General features: G+C 49.1%; 1 protein-coding gene across 1 annotated transcript; it reads left to right on the forward strand.

The window, feature by feature from the left end:
- The first annotated feature begins 154 nt into the window (after positions 1-154).
- Positions 155-14,908, forward strand: CDCA8 (cell division cycle associated 8). Its single transcript, XM_040469659.1, has 11 exons — positions 155-278; positions 438-560; positions 693-821; positions 3,077-3,117; positions 6,062-6,134; positions 8,134-8,216; positions 9,565-9,629; positions 10,204-10,299; positions 11,424-11,550; positions 12,321-12,407; positions 13,548-14,908. Exons 2-11 carry the CDS (start codon positions 464-466, stop codon positions 13,590-13,592), a joined length of 843 nt encoding a protein of 280 aa, XP_040325593.1. The 5' UTR covers positions 155-278; positions 438-463; the 3' UTR covers positions 13,593-14,908.
- Positions 14,909-15,701: the final 793 nt, after the last annotated feature.

The following is a 15,701-nucleotide window of genomic DNA, read 5'->3' on the forward strand; positions in this document are numbered from 1 at the left end:
GCTGCGCATGCCCCTGCGAGGCTGCTTAGTCGCGAACCTATGTCGTCACCGCAATGCCTTCTGGGTGTTGTAGTCCTACATGTGGACGGGCGGCCTGGTCGCGGAGCTTCCTTGTGATTGGATGTTGTGGGACCCACCTAAGACGGCGGCTTCTCATTCGTCAGTCTGTGGCAGTTTGAATTTGGTGGCGGCGGTCGCACGTCCGGATAGCCACGGAGCCGCTCCCTCCTCTCAGCTGCAGCAGCGAGGTTTTTCTCAGCCCATATCGCGACCCGCAGGTACGTGCCTCGCGACTCCTTTATGCTCGGGCCTCCAAGGACAGGGCCTCCTACCAGCCCTACCTGTAGGGCGCCCTCCCGCCTTCTCCCGCTCCTCCGCGGCCCCCGTACTTTCCCTCCCCGATCTCGGCCGCTGACCCCCTGTGGCTGCGTCCCCAGCTCCCCGCAGCCTCCACCCGAGCGCCATGGCTCCGGCTAGGAAGGGCGGCAGTCGGGTCGCCAAGACCAACTCGTTACGGAGCCGGAAGCTCGCCTCCTTTCTTAGGGACTTCGACCGTGAAGGTAAGGGGCGGCGCCCGGGTCGTTGCCGCTACCCCGGGGCGATCGCGGGGGCCCGGCGGGCTTGGGGTGCGGGCAGCACGGGTTCCGGGCCGCTTTCGTGACCCGTGTTCTGTCGGCTCTGCCCTCTCGCAGTGCAAATCCGATCCAAGCAAATTCAGTCAGACAGGCAGAACCTCCTCAAGGAGATGGATAACCTGTACAACATCGAGATCCTGAGGCTCCCCAAGGTGCTGCGCGAGATGAACTGGCTCGACTACTTTGGTAAGAGCTGCTGGCTTCCCCCGGCCTTGGCCCGGGGCGCCTCTGTGGTCACCTGAGTGAGGTCGTCCCCGATCGCTTTCGGAAATTGCAGTCCTACCGCTCCCCCCGCCCTCTTATCTCCCTTCCCTGCTTTATTTTCCTGCGTAGTACTTAATTAACATCGTCAACCCCCGCAGGTACGCGGACGTCCTTTCTAGGAGACCGGATAGTAAATATTTTAGGCTTTCTGGGCCAGAGGGTTCTCTATGGCAGCTACTCAACGCAAGCTGTTAACAGTTACGAAACAGCTGTAATGAATGGGCATGTATGTGTTCCAGTAAAATGTACTTATGGACACACCAAAATGTGAATTTTGCATGATTTTCACGTGTCACAGAGCACCCTCTTTCCTAAAATATTTTATCCCGTCATCTAAAAATGAATAAATGAGTAACTCGGTTTGTTACCAGAGCTCCGAGGGGAGGATAACCCCAAGCAGTGCGTTCGGTATCTTGTGGAAACTGTCAGTTTAAAAACTGAGCAAATCAAATTGGGAAGTGCACGCACTAGAGTTTTTCTGCCCAGAGAAAAATCGCAGCCTGTTCACTCCCTTGTTAAATGTCCAAGGAAATGCAAGAGGCTGTCCTTTCTGCGGGGACACCCTTACTTTTCCTATTATCCTTATTATCACCCATTGTGTAGCCTCCTTCCTGACCAGAAATGCATGTTCTGTTCAAATAGTAGATATTTAATGACCCTTTGGCTTGCCCTTTGTTTGCACATGTCTACAAATATTCACGGAGCATGTCTCTGTCACCATGCTAGGTGCTGAGAATGCTTTGGGAAATAAAACAGACTTTGTCCCTACCCTCAGGAGCTTACAAGTTAGCAGAGGAGGATCATTTTTTAAAATGCACATGTGATTGTATAATTAAAATTACAAAAGAGAGTAGTGGTCAGTAGGCACATTTAGAGAGGGCTTCCTGTGCCAGACAGGCATTGTACTGAGTGTATTACGTATGTTAACTAGTTTTATCTTCATAACAAATGTGTTACTTGTTAATATTGCCTCGGTTTTATAGGTGACAAAATAAAGTGCAGAGATGTTCGTTACTTTGCTCAAGGGCTCATAAACTAGTTAGTAGCAGAGTGCAGTTAAACCCAGGCATTCTGGTTCAAAGCCTGAATCCTTTTCTTTTTTCTGTTAAAAAAATTGGTGGGGGGGGGGGGGGGGCCATCGGGGTGGCTCAGTCGGTTAAGCGTTCGACTTCGGCTCAGGTCATGATCTCGCGGTTGTGAGTTCGAGCCCTGCGTCGGGCTCTGTGCTGACAGCCGAGAGCCTGGAGCCTTCTTCAGATTCTGTGTCTCCCTCTCTCTCTGCCCCTCCCCTGCTCACGCTCTGTCTCTCGGAAATAAATGTAAAAAAAAAATTTTTTTTTAATTTTTTTTAATGTTTATTCAGTTTTTTGAGAGAGAGAGCGAGCATGAGCAGGGGAGGGACAGAGAGAGAGGGAAATACAGAATCTGAAGCAGGCTCCAGGCTCTGAGCTGTCAGCACCGCGCATGATGCAGGGTTAAAACTCACGAACCGCGAGATCATGACCTGAGCCAAAGTCCGGATGCTTAACCGACTGAGCCACCCAGGGGCCCCAGGCACCTCCAAAGCTTGAATTCTTAACGGTTCTATAGGACACTATGAAAGTTTCTAGAAGGAGGATTACCTCTACTTTATTCTACATCTGAATCTTGCACAGACCTCTTCCTTCAACATACATTGGCTACATACTTACTCTATGTCGTATTTTTTGCCAGAAACTGTCCTCAAGGAATTCAGTTCAAAGTAGGGTGGACCCTTAAACAGCTCTGAGTAGTTGTTGGGTATGATGAGAATGAACAACGAGCTCAGCACTTTGCAGCAATCTGTTGTGACAGAAAAATAAACAGAGTTTTGGATTTGAACTGAGTTTTGGAAGATAAATTAGAAATGTGTCAGGCACAGCGGAGTATTTCTGGTAGAAGAAATAGTACCAAGGCAGTGAGTCATAAGAGGCAGAGGCACATTTGGAAAATAAGAACTTTGGGGTGGTGGAACGTGGAATATGTTACGAGGGGGCCAGTCTAACGTGGAGAAAAATTAAAACTGGTTTGTGAATGTCCTTGATGTTGAACTAAGGGCTTTTAATCTGGTCCAGTTTTAGACAGATAACTGGTTATATCAGGGAAGATGGTTTATCATTAAAATCCGATAGTAACTAAATAAAATGTTCTTTTTAAAGCCCTTGGAGGAAACAAACAGGCCCTGGAAGAGGCAGCAACAGTAAGTGTTGTCCTATTTTGGAACTGTGGTTCGTTTTTAAGTTTAATCCAGTCACAAAATCCAACCAGTGAGTGTTTACTGTGGAAGAGGTTTCCTAGGGGATCTGTTTTGTTTATGCCAACTGAAAAATTATGGTTATCCAATGTTGAGTCCATAAGGCCCAAATAGTTTCAAGTGCTACAAAAGGAGGCAGTTCTATTTTTGGCAGCCCTGCCCTGACCTCCGCAGGCAAAGCAGAAGCCTCAACTCCCAAGTTTGTTTAAGCCCCTGGGCCATTACCTAATGACCTGGCCTGCTTGGTGTCAAGGAGACTCTTGCTCAGTATGACTTGTGTCATACTGTAGAAGCTATGCTCTTATTTGGGACTTTCAGGTTTCCTCACTCCCTCTCACCTCCTTCATCCCAGCATCACTATCAGGACTGAAGAGAGTAAGATGGGGAAGCAAAATAATTTAGATCTTAAGTCTGCACTGTTTAGTACAATAGCCACCAGCCACAGGTAGCTATTTTAATCAATTAAAATTAATAAAATTAAGACTTCAGTCCCTCAGACACACTAGTCACATTTCAGATGTTCAGTAGCCACACATGACTAGTGGCTCCGTATTGGTAGCTCAGAAATAGAGCATTTCTATCCTTGCAGAAAGTTCTGTTGTACAGTGTTGGGAACTAGTCCATAAATGGGCTTCACAGAGACCCTGAGCACTCTAAAATCATACATAAACAATGTGTGTATATACATGCATCGGTAGTATATCTGGGGAGAATATGTATTACAACCTTTACAGATTTACAAAGTGAACCCAAAAATCTACATCCTTCTGTGCACTGATCAGAATCCGTTGGATTAGAAAGGACCTGACTATAAAGGGTATATAGTAGCATTGAATAGCAGATCTCCACTGGCCTCAGAAGTTGAAGGTATTTCAGAGCCAGTTATCCAGTCAGGAAAAAGCTAGAGAGTTCGGGGGTGAATATTGTAGGAGAGGAGTGGAGATAACTGAAAAAAATCAAGAGCTAGTAAAACATCCTCAGTCCTGGTTTTTTCTTTGTGTTATGTTCCCCCCATCTGCACACCCAGATCTAATGCATCAAAAGATTTAACCTCTGAGATGAATTATACGCATTAGCTAATGCATCACCCTCTTTTTAATTAATCAGACATACAGAACTACCAATCAGAGAGCTTCTAATGTTATATGAAATAGTGCCATCATACCAAGTCAAAAGCAATTGTAGCCTTAGCTAATATGATTTGAAACTCAGGGAAGAAATGATACTTTGGTACAAAAGCTCATAATTATTAGGTATGGTGGGGGGGGGGGTCTCCTGAGACTATTTCCAGGAAGACCCACAGGGCTCAGCATATAGTCATTCTCATGGCTATGATTTATTATAGTGCGAGGATACAAAGGGAAATCAACAAAGGGAAAAGGTGCATGGGCCAAAGTCTGGAAGAAACCAGGCACAAGCCGTCAAGAGTCCTCTCCCAGTGGAGTCACATGGGACACCTTAATTTAACACATGTGAAATATCTACCAGAAAAGCATATTAGAGACTCCATGCCCAGAGTTTTTATTGGGGGCTGGTCACATAGCCATCTTCTGCCTAGCACATACCAAAATTCCAGACTTCCAGAAGGAAAGCAGCTATGCAACGTAAGTCATGGTGTTTGTACAAAGCTTAGGCCCAGAGGAGCCATTCTTACCAGGGAATGGTGGGAACCCTGAAATCCAAGTTCTCATGCAAGCCACCAGCCAGCCACGCAAACCGGCCTTCCTATGGGTATCAGTCTTGGGCCTGTTAACTCTTCTGCGTGGTAGGTGATCAGTGGCCTGCCACCACTGATACCTTCATAGCATGCCAGTTGTTTCTAGGGATGGCAGATAGTTGGCCAATACTTTCTATTCCATTAGCCATTTCAGACATCACTAATCTCCTACAGTGCTGTTTCTTACTAAGATTGGACAGTCTCAGAATCCTTCTTTGAGCACTCCACAGATTTGCCACCCATCTGGAGATGAAGCCAGCGTCATTCCTAGTCTGTAACAACTCTTCTGATATTTACACGTGCCCTACAAGGAAAGGTATAGGATCATGCCTGCTCGTGGCTGTTTTCATCCTTATAGGTAGTTACCACTGGGATCACTTAATTAGAATGACAGTGACTTTTTGAAGGGCTCAGGAGTACAACAGAAAACCTTATCAACCCTCTAGATTTTAAAAAATCAAAAGAGAGAGAAGTCTAATACAGCACCGAGTTAGAGAACGTGAATCATCAGGATCTTGTATTGTTTGCCAGTGGGACGTAATCAAGTGCGACGTCTTTGAAACATGATTTGGCATAATATCAAGGCTGAACATTTGTGTACCCACAACCCTCCAGTGCCCTATCCCTGAGGGTACAGCCAAGAGAAAATTTGAACATGTGCATCAGACACACGTAGAATATAGTTCAGAGTAGCAGTGCTGGTAATAGCAAAAGACTGTTGACAAGAGATTGGACAAATTCATTCTGGTAGAGTCACACAGTGGGCTATTACATGGTCGTGAAAACTAACTACAACTACAAACAGTGGTCAAAAATGAGACCAAGTAAAATATTATTTCAGCACATGTACATTTGTAAAACTTACACGCGCTTTCTTTTAAGTAAATGAAAGGATAGTGGTTACCTCTGGGGAATGACAGGAAACTGGTCACCTCTGAGGGGAGACAAGGATGTAGAACAGGGCAGAATACAGAGCTGGAAGCAAGGTACCAGCAATGTGTTAGGTCTTAGGTGGTACAGTGCATTTATGGGAATTCACCATATCTGTTATAACTAGCATGTAACAGTCTTTGTATGTATCAAATAATATGTTTTTTTAATTGTTTCGAGTCTTAAAATGCTCCTCGTAGTTGATGGAATATGCCTGGTGTTTTCTGGCTGTGTTTGTCACAGGCTGACCTGGATATCACAGAAATAAACAAACTAACAGCAGAAGCTATTCAGACACCCTTGAAATCTGCCAAAAGTGAGTACTTTTCAAAACCCTTTGTTGAACTGAGAGAGTGGAGGCTAGGGTGGTTGGCTGGTTGCTCAGAGAGGCCTCGGGGGTAAAGCCTCTTCCCTCCAATGCCCAGTCTTCCATCTTATAAATCCGATAACATGATTTTGGCTGCCGCATTGAGTTGATTGTATGCAGGACTGATAGGAGCAGACTCCCAGTGATGTGGGAGTGACAGTGAGAGTGGAAGGAGCGGGAAAGCTGTGTGGGGACCTTGGCCGCCTGCTGGCTCCCCCAGTTAAACAGGTTGGCGGGACTGAGAGGCCTTACGGGACAAGGTAAGGCCAGCCAAGGAGCTCCCGTGTGACCAGAAAGGTTAAGAGAATTGCAGAAGGACCGGTGTCCCATTGCATCATCCCACATTCCTGGATTCAGGGACCTGCTTCGTGAAATCATCTCACACACACCTGGAGAGAGGCTGTCCTGGAGGGACAGCAGGTTGTGGTTAGTGAACATGGACTCAGGACACATTGGGCTCTGTCATGGATTTTAAGTCACTGTCATTAAGCTTTCATAGCTCAGTGCATCCAAATCTTGTGAGGATAGGCCTGACCCATGGCCTGGATTTGGGGCTGCCCACCAGCGCACTTTCCCTGCTGGGTAGGGCCAGAAACACCGTCCGGTTCTTAGTCCATCTTGCTTTCCATCTTGGCCTTGTAGGGTGTGGGGGGCAGGAGATTTTCACTTCACCGTTGTCACATTCCCGTGCTGCCTTGGTGAGAGTATGACATAATTGGACTGGGGTATTCCTAGAGTTCCTCACCTGCACATTTACAATCTGTTAGGTCACTCTGGGTTATCTCTACACTTAGGTAATACTAGTTTCTCTTCTGAGTTTCACCAGTTTTGCTTATGTGGTTGGGGAGGGGAGGGGTCTTTTGATTTCACCCCTGGGAGCCAAACACACCAGGACCAATGTCATCCAACAGTAAAGATTTTTTTTTTTTTGTGCTCCCTTGACCATTGGACTTTGACTACATTGTGCTGCTTCTAAAAAAAAAAAAAAAAAAAAAATATATATATATATATATATATATATATATATAGTTTAATGTGTCAGAAAATAAAAAGCTGTCTAGTCTCATCCCCTGCCCCTCATGATTAGATGTGTGAATTTTCTCTGTGGAATCCCTGCTCAAGATTGGCTCGTGGTTGTACATATTTAGCAGTGACACTACTATCACTAAGCAGCTGCAATGCTTAGAAAGTTTTTTCTAATCTTTGTAAATAATATTTGATTGTAATAAACAATACTTCTGACATGGGTCCAGTACTGTCCAAAAGGCTTTTACATTGATTCATTCCACAGACACTTAGTAAACACAGGCACAATTCTAGAGTTTGGGGGTACAGGGAGTAACAAAGACCCTGCTCTTGTGGAGCACATTCCAGGTCTCATAATACCCCTAGGAAGTGACTATTCCCTTTTGTAGATGAGGAAACTGAGGCTCCACACTAAAAGCCCCATGATTTGGTTAGTGCTAAGACCAGGCCTCAAGCTCAAGTCTGGCTGACCCCAGCATCTGTGCTCTTACCAGAATGCTGGGCATCATGTGGGCTTTTTTAACCAGTCTGGTGACTTTTTTAACCAGTCTGTCTAAACCTTCTTTTTAAAAACAGTCATCTTGTATATTCAAAGTCTTTTTCTTAATTACAACCTCAGATTGCATAAGTTTCATTTCCTATAAGAAACATGAATACATGATAGGATGCTTGGGTGGCTCAGTTGGTTAAGTGTCTGACTTGAGCTCAGGTCATGATCTCGCGGTTGGTGAGTTCGAGTTCTGCATTGGGCTCTGTGCTGACAGCTCAGAGCCTGCAGCCTTTCTCGGACTCTGTATCTCCCTCTCTCTGCCTCTCTTTCTCAAAAATAAACATTAAAAAAAAAAACAAACAAACAAACACATGAAAACACTAAAGTTTATTCCTATGAGAAATATCACTTTGTTAAAACTGTTTCTTATAGCACGAAAGATCATAAAAGTGGATGAAATGATAGTGGAAGAGGAAGAAGAAGAAAATAAAAATAAGAATCCTCAAACTGCAAGAGTAAGTAGGCACTCAGGTTTGAGGCTGGGAGAGGACAGGAGACAAATACATAATATCCTATTGCCCCACCCCACCTGCCAGTGTTCAGTTTAGTAGAGAAGATCCCACTTAAATGGCTAAAAACAAAAGCAATCATAGATGTGTGTATAAGGTACATAGAAGAGGAAGCTATCAAAGCTATTACCTCGCTGGTTAGGATACACCAGGCCTTTAAAGGTGAGGGAGATTTCACTAGCTGGAAAAGAAAGGGAAGGGCAATCCACAAGGAGATAGGAAAGTTCCATTTAAGGAACAAGAAGCGGTTTGGGATGGCAAGGATGTAAGCTGTGAGGGTGATCTGCACAGAGTAGGGCCACACAACGAATGGCCTTGTGTACCAGGCTTGGAAGTTTCCATTCCACCAGGTTGGTCATTTCAGATTGGTATTTCAGAACAATATGCAGGGTAAATGGGAGAGGGGAAAAACTGGAGACAAGGAACCCAGTTGGGAGGCCATTGTAATTCTTAAACGGAGGCACCGAGCCTATAAAAAGAGAAGGACGGTTTTGACATAATGTTCTAAAAGGGAGAATGAGCTTGGTGGAGGAAGGGAGGAAGCAGGGATGATCAAATGGTTTCTAGCTCAGGCAGCCATCATAGGTAGAAGGTGGGACATGGGAGGAAGAGCGGTGAAGGGGAGCAGCCACTGTCCCAGTTTTTGTTCCACACTTATCCGAGATTTCAGCCTGGCGCTCAGGGAGCAGTAGGAGGTTGTGAGACCCACTGTCTCCCATTGTGGCTGTTAGTGAGGTTGTGCAGGGAAGGTGTGGAGAGGGGGCTGAGGATGGGCACTTGGAGGGATGCTAGAAAGAGGACCTCATGAGGTAGCCTGCACAGGGACAGCCAGAGAAATGGGGAAGGTGGGGTGGAGGACAGGGATGGACAGAATTGTCAGAAGGTAAGGAGTGATCCTTGTCAGGTGCCCCTGAGGACTTGGGAGGGGTGAGGACTGCCGAGGGTTCCTTAGAGTGGGCACCTGGGACCGCCTGAGTGACCTTCACAGCAGCACTTAATGGCAGAGTGACAGGGAGGTGAGGGCATGGAGAGGGGGCAAGCCAGGCCAAGTCAGTTCAAAAGAGATTTCCCTTTAATCTTGGTCAAAACCCTCTGCTTTGAAGACCCAGGCCTTAGTTGGTCAGTTTTGTTCTGTATTACCTAAGGCAACTTGATTCTGGGAGCAGACCTCATATTCGGTGTTAGTTTCCTTTTCCAGAGCTGGTTCCCCCTCCCCTACTTTTCCTACCCCTCCCTTACCTTTGCCCCTTTGGGGGCTTTTTATAATCACAGTTTCATTTGATTGTGAATCCAGGTCAAAAGGTGTCCTCCGTCCAAGAAGAGAACCCAGTCCGTACAAGGAAAAGGCAAAAGCAAAAGGTAATGGGTTTTCCAAACTTCATTGTGTGTTTTGGTTTTACTGGGGAGACCCACTCAGCGTGGCAGAAATCGGGGGTGAAAGGGCTCTCGTGGCCTGTGCTCCAGTGGAACTTGAGTCTCCAAGCTGGAGGGGCTTCTAGAAATGAACTGACCCAGCACATTTCTCCAGTTCTGCCCATGTTCTCTGTCCTCCCCCACTTTTTTGGTTCGTTTATTTTCATGCCTCCAGCTGCCGAGCTCTAGCCAAGAGGCCTACCAGGGGCTGAGAGGGTGCCTCCTTCCTCTTGTCCCGTTAGCCTGAGAAGTCGGATTCTGGAGGCTGGACGCTCGGCTTCAGAGCGCTGGCTCCGCCCTAGTTGGCTGTGTGATCTCGGCCAAGTTGTGCGACTCAGTGTGCTGGAGTCTGCATCCGTACGCAAGGATCACAGCCGTGTTTCCCGGGTTGTTGGGGAGCTTCACGAATGAGCATGTGTGAGGTGCTCGGGACAGTACCCGACATGATCGGGGCCTTCTGCGTGTGACCTGCCACGCTGCTGCTGTCACTGCGCACCTCATGGCCACTTCTTACCTGCAGGTCCAGCCACTGTAACACTGTCACCCCAGCTGGGGGCCGGTTGGAGTTGTCTATGGTGAAACCAACTCCAGGCTTGACACCCAAGTTTGACTCAAGGTGAGTGATGGGAGCGGCGCCTGCGTCTGGGTGGGAGCCCACCAGTTAACATCAGTCAGCAAAGAAGGGTGTGCGAGAAAACACTCGACTCCTCGGCCTGGCAAAGCGCTCTTGGAGGAGGGCAGCCGTCTCGGCTTCCAAGTGTTTGCCCCTCCCCTGGGTGCAGGTTAGCTGATTTCAGCGACAGAATGACTCTTTGACGAGAGGGAGGAGGACATTCTGCCTCTGATGACTAGGAAGCCTCTGGTGATTCTTGGTCTTTTCTGATTCTGACCAGGAAACGTAGTTTTTAAAACTGGGTAGGTACTCTCCTATACCCTTGGTAAGAGTGACAGTGGACACCACGTCACATCGGGAGACCAACGTAACCCAGGCTCTAAGCCAGTGTCTTCCAGCGGGCCGGTCAACTGGACAGGAAGTGCCGTCTCACCATTAAAGTGGATGTGCGTGTGCCGATGTGACAGCTTCGTGATCACGGGCGTCTCCAAGCACGTTGCAGAACAGCGTGTCCTAGACGATCCCATTTGTTTTTACATACGTAGAACGTTTCTGGAAGACATAAGGAATTGAGAGTAGGGATCTCTGGGGTGAGGAGAGGGAGGAAGCCTTCTACTTTTAATTCCCACTCTTGAACTGGTTTTCACATGAGCGTATAGCAGAGGACATGTAGAGAAAAACAGGTAGCAGAATTTTAACTGTCTCGAGAAGGTTAGGTTGGGAATTAATATGATGTAGTCTCTGGATCCTCCTTTTTTGACCCCAGAAAACTCTTCTTGATGGAAGCACTTAGCCACTCTTGGAAATGCATTAACCATAGTTTATTTCTGGCTTTGTGGCTGGATGGATGACTGGCATCCATACAGAGCTTTGGAATTGAGATTTCCGTGGGTAAGAACTGACTTTGGCTAGATGTATGTTTGATAATTACAGCCTCCCTTCTCCAGCTGTGTTTAGTCATTACTGTTTAAAAAGACATTTTTTCCCCTAAATTTAGAACTCGCCTTCTTAGAAATGTGGGATTTGAAAACTACAGCTTGAGGCCAGATGGGGGCTGCAAGGGTTCACAGCGCCTCATGTCATTCAATCTGCCAAGCCATCTTGACGGGGATCTTCCCACTTTGTAGGGTCTTCAAGACCCCGGGCCTGCGCACTCCAGCAGCCAGAGAGCGGATCTACAATATCTCCATGAATGGCAGCCCTCTTGCCGACAGCAAAGAGATTTTCCTCACGGTGCCGGTGGGCGGTGGAGAGGTGAGTGTCTCTGAGGGATGCCGGGCCACCACGCTGCTCGCTCAAGCCCTTCTGTCGTGGGCCCATCACCCACTTCTCACCCCCACAGTCCGTGGCGTGGCATGGATCCCGATCTCCACATCTCTGCAGGGCTCGGAACCCAGTTTTCTCGCCTAGGTTAGAGGCCCAGGCTGGGATCCTTGCCCGGCTCCATGTTCCTATTTGTTCCTCGGCTAACATTTGCCCAGCTGCCTTGTGGCAGGCCCAAGGTGTAGAAGACACGATCCCCGCTCTCGAGAAGCTGTTCAGTAGTCAAGAGGGGTTCACCGTCGAGAACAGGATTATGTGATGTGTGCAACACGGGAGGTTATTAAAGGGAACGCAGAGGAAGGCACCGTTGGGGTATGTGCCTAGTCTAGAAAGGGGACCAGGAGCTGTGTCTTCCACTCTGTATAACTCTGAGGGGTTCTGAAGCAGGCTGATACCCGTTTCTCTGGGTTGAATAGAGGAAGTTGCTGACCTCGGCTCCTCAGAGGGAAGGAAGGTGTATCTCAGATGTGTCTGCAGGGCATTTCTAAGCTAAAGTACATGCCCTTTATTCCCCGGGTGGTCCAGCCAAGGTCCAGTGATAAGCACTGATGCCACTGACGCCTCAAGGCACTCCTTGCCACTCCCCCCACCCCCCACCAAGTGTGGAGTATCATGGGCACCCCTGGGGCACACTAAGGCACTGGGTGGAGGGCCCTGCCCTAGGGGACATGGAGGTTGAACCCATTTTGCCCTCCACACAGAGCATGCGATTATTGGCCAGTGACTTGCAGAGGATGGACATCGCACAGCTGGACCCAGAGGCCTTGGGAAACATTAAGAAACTCTCCGTGAGTCTCGTAACCCTCCGCGCACAAGATGCCGCCAACGGCGTTCTTAGTTTAGCCGTACTTGGGACTGTCTTTTGGGGGCTGGGCTTCATCTTTAGCACCGTGTTGTCCTCTTTCCCCCAGGGGATTTTTACCGTAATCCTACTTCCCTAGCTGCAATTCTGTCCCTAAATTGAGGTTGACCTTCAGTCCACCCCAGAGTGCCTGCCACAAAAGTTCCACAACAGAATCAAAATTCTGCGTCATTCAGGCAGTTGGTGTCAGTGTGGGAGGGCAGATTGACTGCCGGAACGGAAACCTCCTAGAGGGAGGGAGGGGCTTCTTCCAAGGGGTCCCACGGAGTCCAAGAAAACGCCGAACAGCCAGGCCTCCGGAGCAGTGGGACCCTCCTTGACAGGAGTTTATGGAGGTGCACCTGTTCCTGGAGCGTCTCTGTCTTTGAGGCCCACGCACCCATTCCTCTGACATTTCCTCATTCCTCCCTTGGCAGATCATCTTCTCCACAGGGCTCTCGGTTCCGGGCTGTGTCCTCCTTCAGTACTGGCTTGCGTGTGGCTTCAGGCAGCCGCAACTCTGACTTCACTAATGCCCGGCACTGACCGTCCGGCTTCTGGACGGAGGCTTACGTTCTCGGAAGGGCGTTGAATTGGCTCAGCCTTGGTCAGATGGGCCTCCGTGGTCCAGTCAGCATGGTCTCCGGTGGTGGATGGGAGCACTTGGTGCGAACACGGCTGCCCTAGGCGCCCCCCCTACTGGGGGGGGGGGGTCTGTGAAGGGTACCTCCAGGGAGGGGGGCAAGGGCGGAGCTGCTTTCCCAGCCCGGTCCTGTGGAACGAGGGCCCCGTGCTGGGATCCCACACGTACCCAGCTACCCGAACCTAGCGACAGCCGTCCCCTAGCTGTGCCTGCAGCACTACTGTCTCATCTGAGGTCTTGTTTTACTGCTTCGTTCAGATGAGGAATGGAGGTCCAGGACAGGTAATTCATTAGTTCGTGATATGAGTAGAGAACGGAGGGCTGAGATTCACTCAGACCTGCTGACCCCGAGTCCAGTGCCACCCGAGGAGACTCTGAAGTGGCCAACAGGCAAGCGTGGCCGGTGCCGTGTTCGCTCAACGACCCGCCTCCTTTCCTTTGTAGAGCCGCCTTGCCCAGATCTGCAACAGCATACGGACTCACAAATGAGGCCGCTGTCTCAAGAAGCCAAACTTGACAGGATGGACCTTCAACGGGCACTTCTGGGACCCTGAAGAGACTTCTTCCCTTCAGGCTTATTGTTTGTTGGAGCGTGAAGTTCCAGAGCAGGGAGTGGTGTTCCTCTGGGAGAATTTGGGACGCGGGGGAGACGCGCTGCTCCCCCATCGGTTAGATAAAGCTTTGCTCTTCGCACCTCCCAACCCAACTGCCTCCCGCATCCGTGCAGTCGAAACTTCCTGTCATTCTCCTGGCAGAATTCTCCTTCCTGCTCTGAGCTGCCACCTTCTGCCTCCTGTAACCCAGCATCCTCTCTGCCCCGCCCCTATCCCAGTGGAGGTGGCGTGAGAGCAGCTCATGTTCCCAGGAAGACCGCCTGCTCCCCCTCGTCGGAGAACCCTCTGCTCGAGGCTGGGAATTTTAAGCTCAGGGAAGCGTGAGCTCTGGGCCATGGGAGGACAGATCCGGAAAGCTGGGAGGAACTGTACAGATGGGAACAGGACAGCAGGATGGGATGTATCCTGGCAGTAACCACAGCAGAGCACATCTCACCCCGGCCCCCATCCCTGCTTTCTCCTGTGGTGGATACTAAATGGGCCTTCAGGATCTTCTACCCGCTGTGCCCAGTAGGCTTTTCCAAGCCGACTCGTGGAACAGTGTTTTGTATTTCTCCCTTTACCGAAGACCAAAAATTGGTTTGGAGGCAGCTTCCATGTCTGGCTTCTCTACCTCCCTAGTTGGTAGGAATTTGGCTAAGACAATTCTAGGGCCTAGCTTAGTCTAGGGTTTTTATGGGACCGGCTACAGAGGAACCGTCTCCAAGCTCTCTCTAGTCCAGTTGTCCCTGCCAGGTTCACAGACTTTGCAGGGACTGCTTCCTCTTACGGGGTTCAATGGGGGGCAGGTGTAACTTGCCTGGTGGCCTCACTCCCCATGTTTAGCCTGTCCTCCGGGCATTGACTAGTTAATCAGAGTCAGCACCAAGATCCCTGTGCTCCAGCCAGCACCTCCGCCCCAAAGAATCATGAGATGTGGTCCAAAACTAGGGGAGCCGAGAGTTCCCTCCCCGGGCTCGAGGGCACTGGGATCTCACGTGTGGCTCTGTGTTCTACCTGGTGTTACTTTGCTGCGTGGCCCTCCTAGCGATCCAGTCCTGTTGCAGCTGTATTCCTTTAAGTTGTTTTATTCTCCCTTTCCCGAGACTGTGCATATTGTGTTCCTGAGCAATGGCATCCCTAAGCTGTTCTAATTCGAGCTACTGAAAGTTACCTGTTTTCAATAAATTGTGGGTTTGTTTTTAATCAGTATTCAGCCTGCCTGTCATCTCCAAGCTGTGCTGTCTGGACTAGAGACTGTTTGGGAGCTGAAGCTATCGAGTGGGGGTCCTCGAACAGCTGCTTTCCTCAGAAGCTGCGGAAACCCATCCTTAAGGCACAATCTGACGTCTGAAGAAGGGCCCCTGACCCCAGCATCCAGGGCATAGCTGATCGACCCCGAGCAGGTTTCCCCCAACACCTTTGTTCCATGAGCAAGAAATTGACATCCGGGAGGACAGAATCCAGGGTATCTGTAGCTTGCCAGTAGTGTCAGAGCTCGTTGGCCAGGAACAAAGCAGGGGCGCGGGTAATGAATGCAGCGATCGTGCTTCTCGCTTCCCAGAATCCGAAGGCTCTGGCAGATCTGCCTTCCTAAAATTCTTTCTACACTGAAAATGACCAACACGGAACTAGTGGCAGAAGAGAAAAACGGGTCATTAGCCCCACTCACCTAGAACTGACAGTGACTGATGGGGGAAGGATCCTGTGGTCAGTGACAGCATTTGGAATAAAGGCTACTCGTTTCAAGTAGTTCAGTCACCAAACCCGAGGCTTCTGCCTTTCCCTTCATCTGCTGTGGTGTCAAGAGCTTGACATCAAGGAAACACTTAGGACCTGACGTGCCCTACCCAGAGCCACCCTCCCCGTTTTATTCCGCTTGCACCACTGCCTAAAAGAACCCAGCTGTAGGAAATGTGTAGTATGCAGCAGGTGCCTAATAGATGCCCGTCCTGTGCGGTGAAGATGGAGCAGTCGTTCATTCCATAGAAGGGCGGACTTGGAG

Source organism: Herpailurus yagouaroundi, unplaced genomic scaffold, assembly GCF_014898765.1.
Source record: "Herpailurus yagouaroundi ecotype Mexico unplaced genomic scaffold, PumYag 77, whole genome shotgun sequence".
Classification (NCBI taxonomy): domain Eukaryota; kingdom Metazoa; phylum Chordata; class Mammalia; order Carnivora; family Felidae; genus Herpailurus; species Herpailurus yagouaroundi.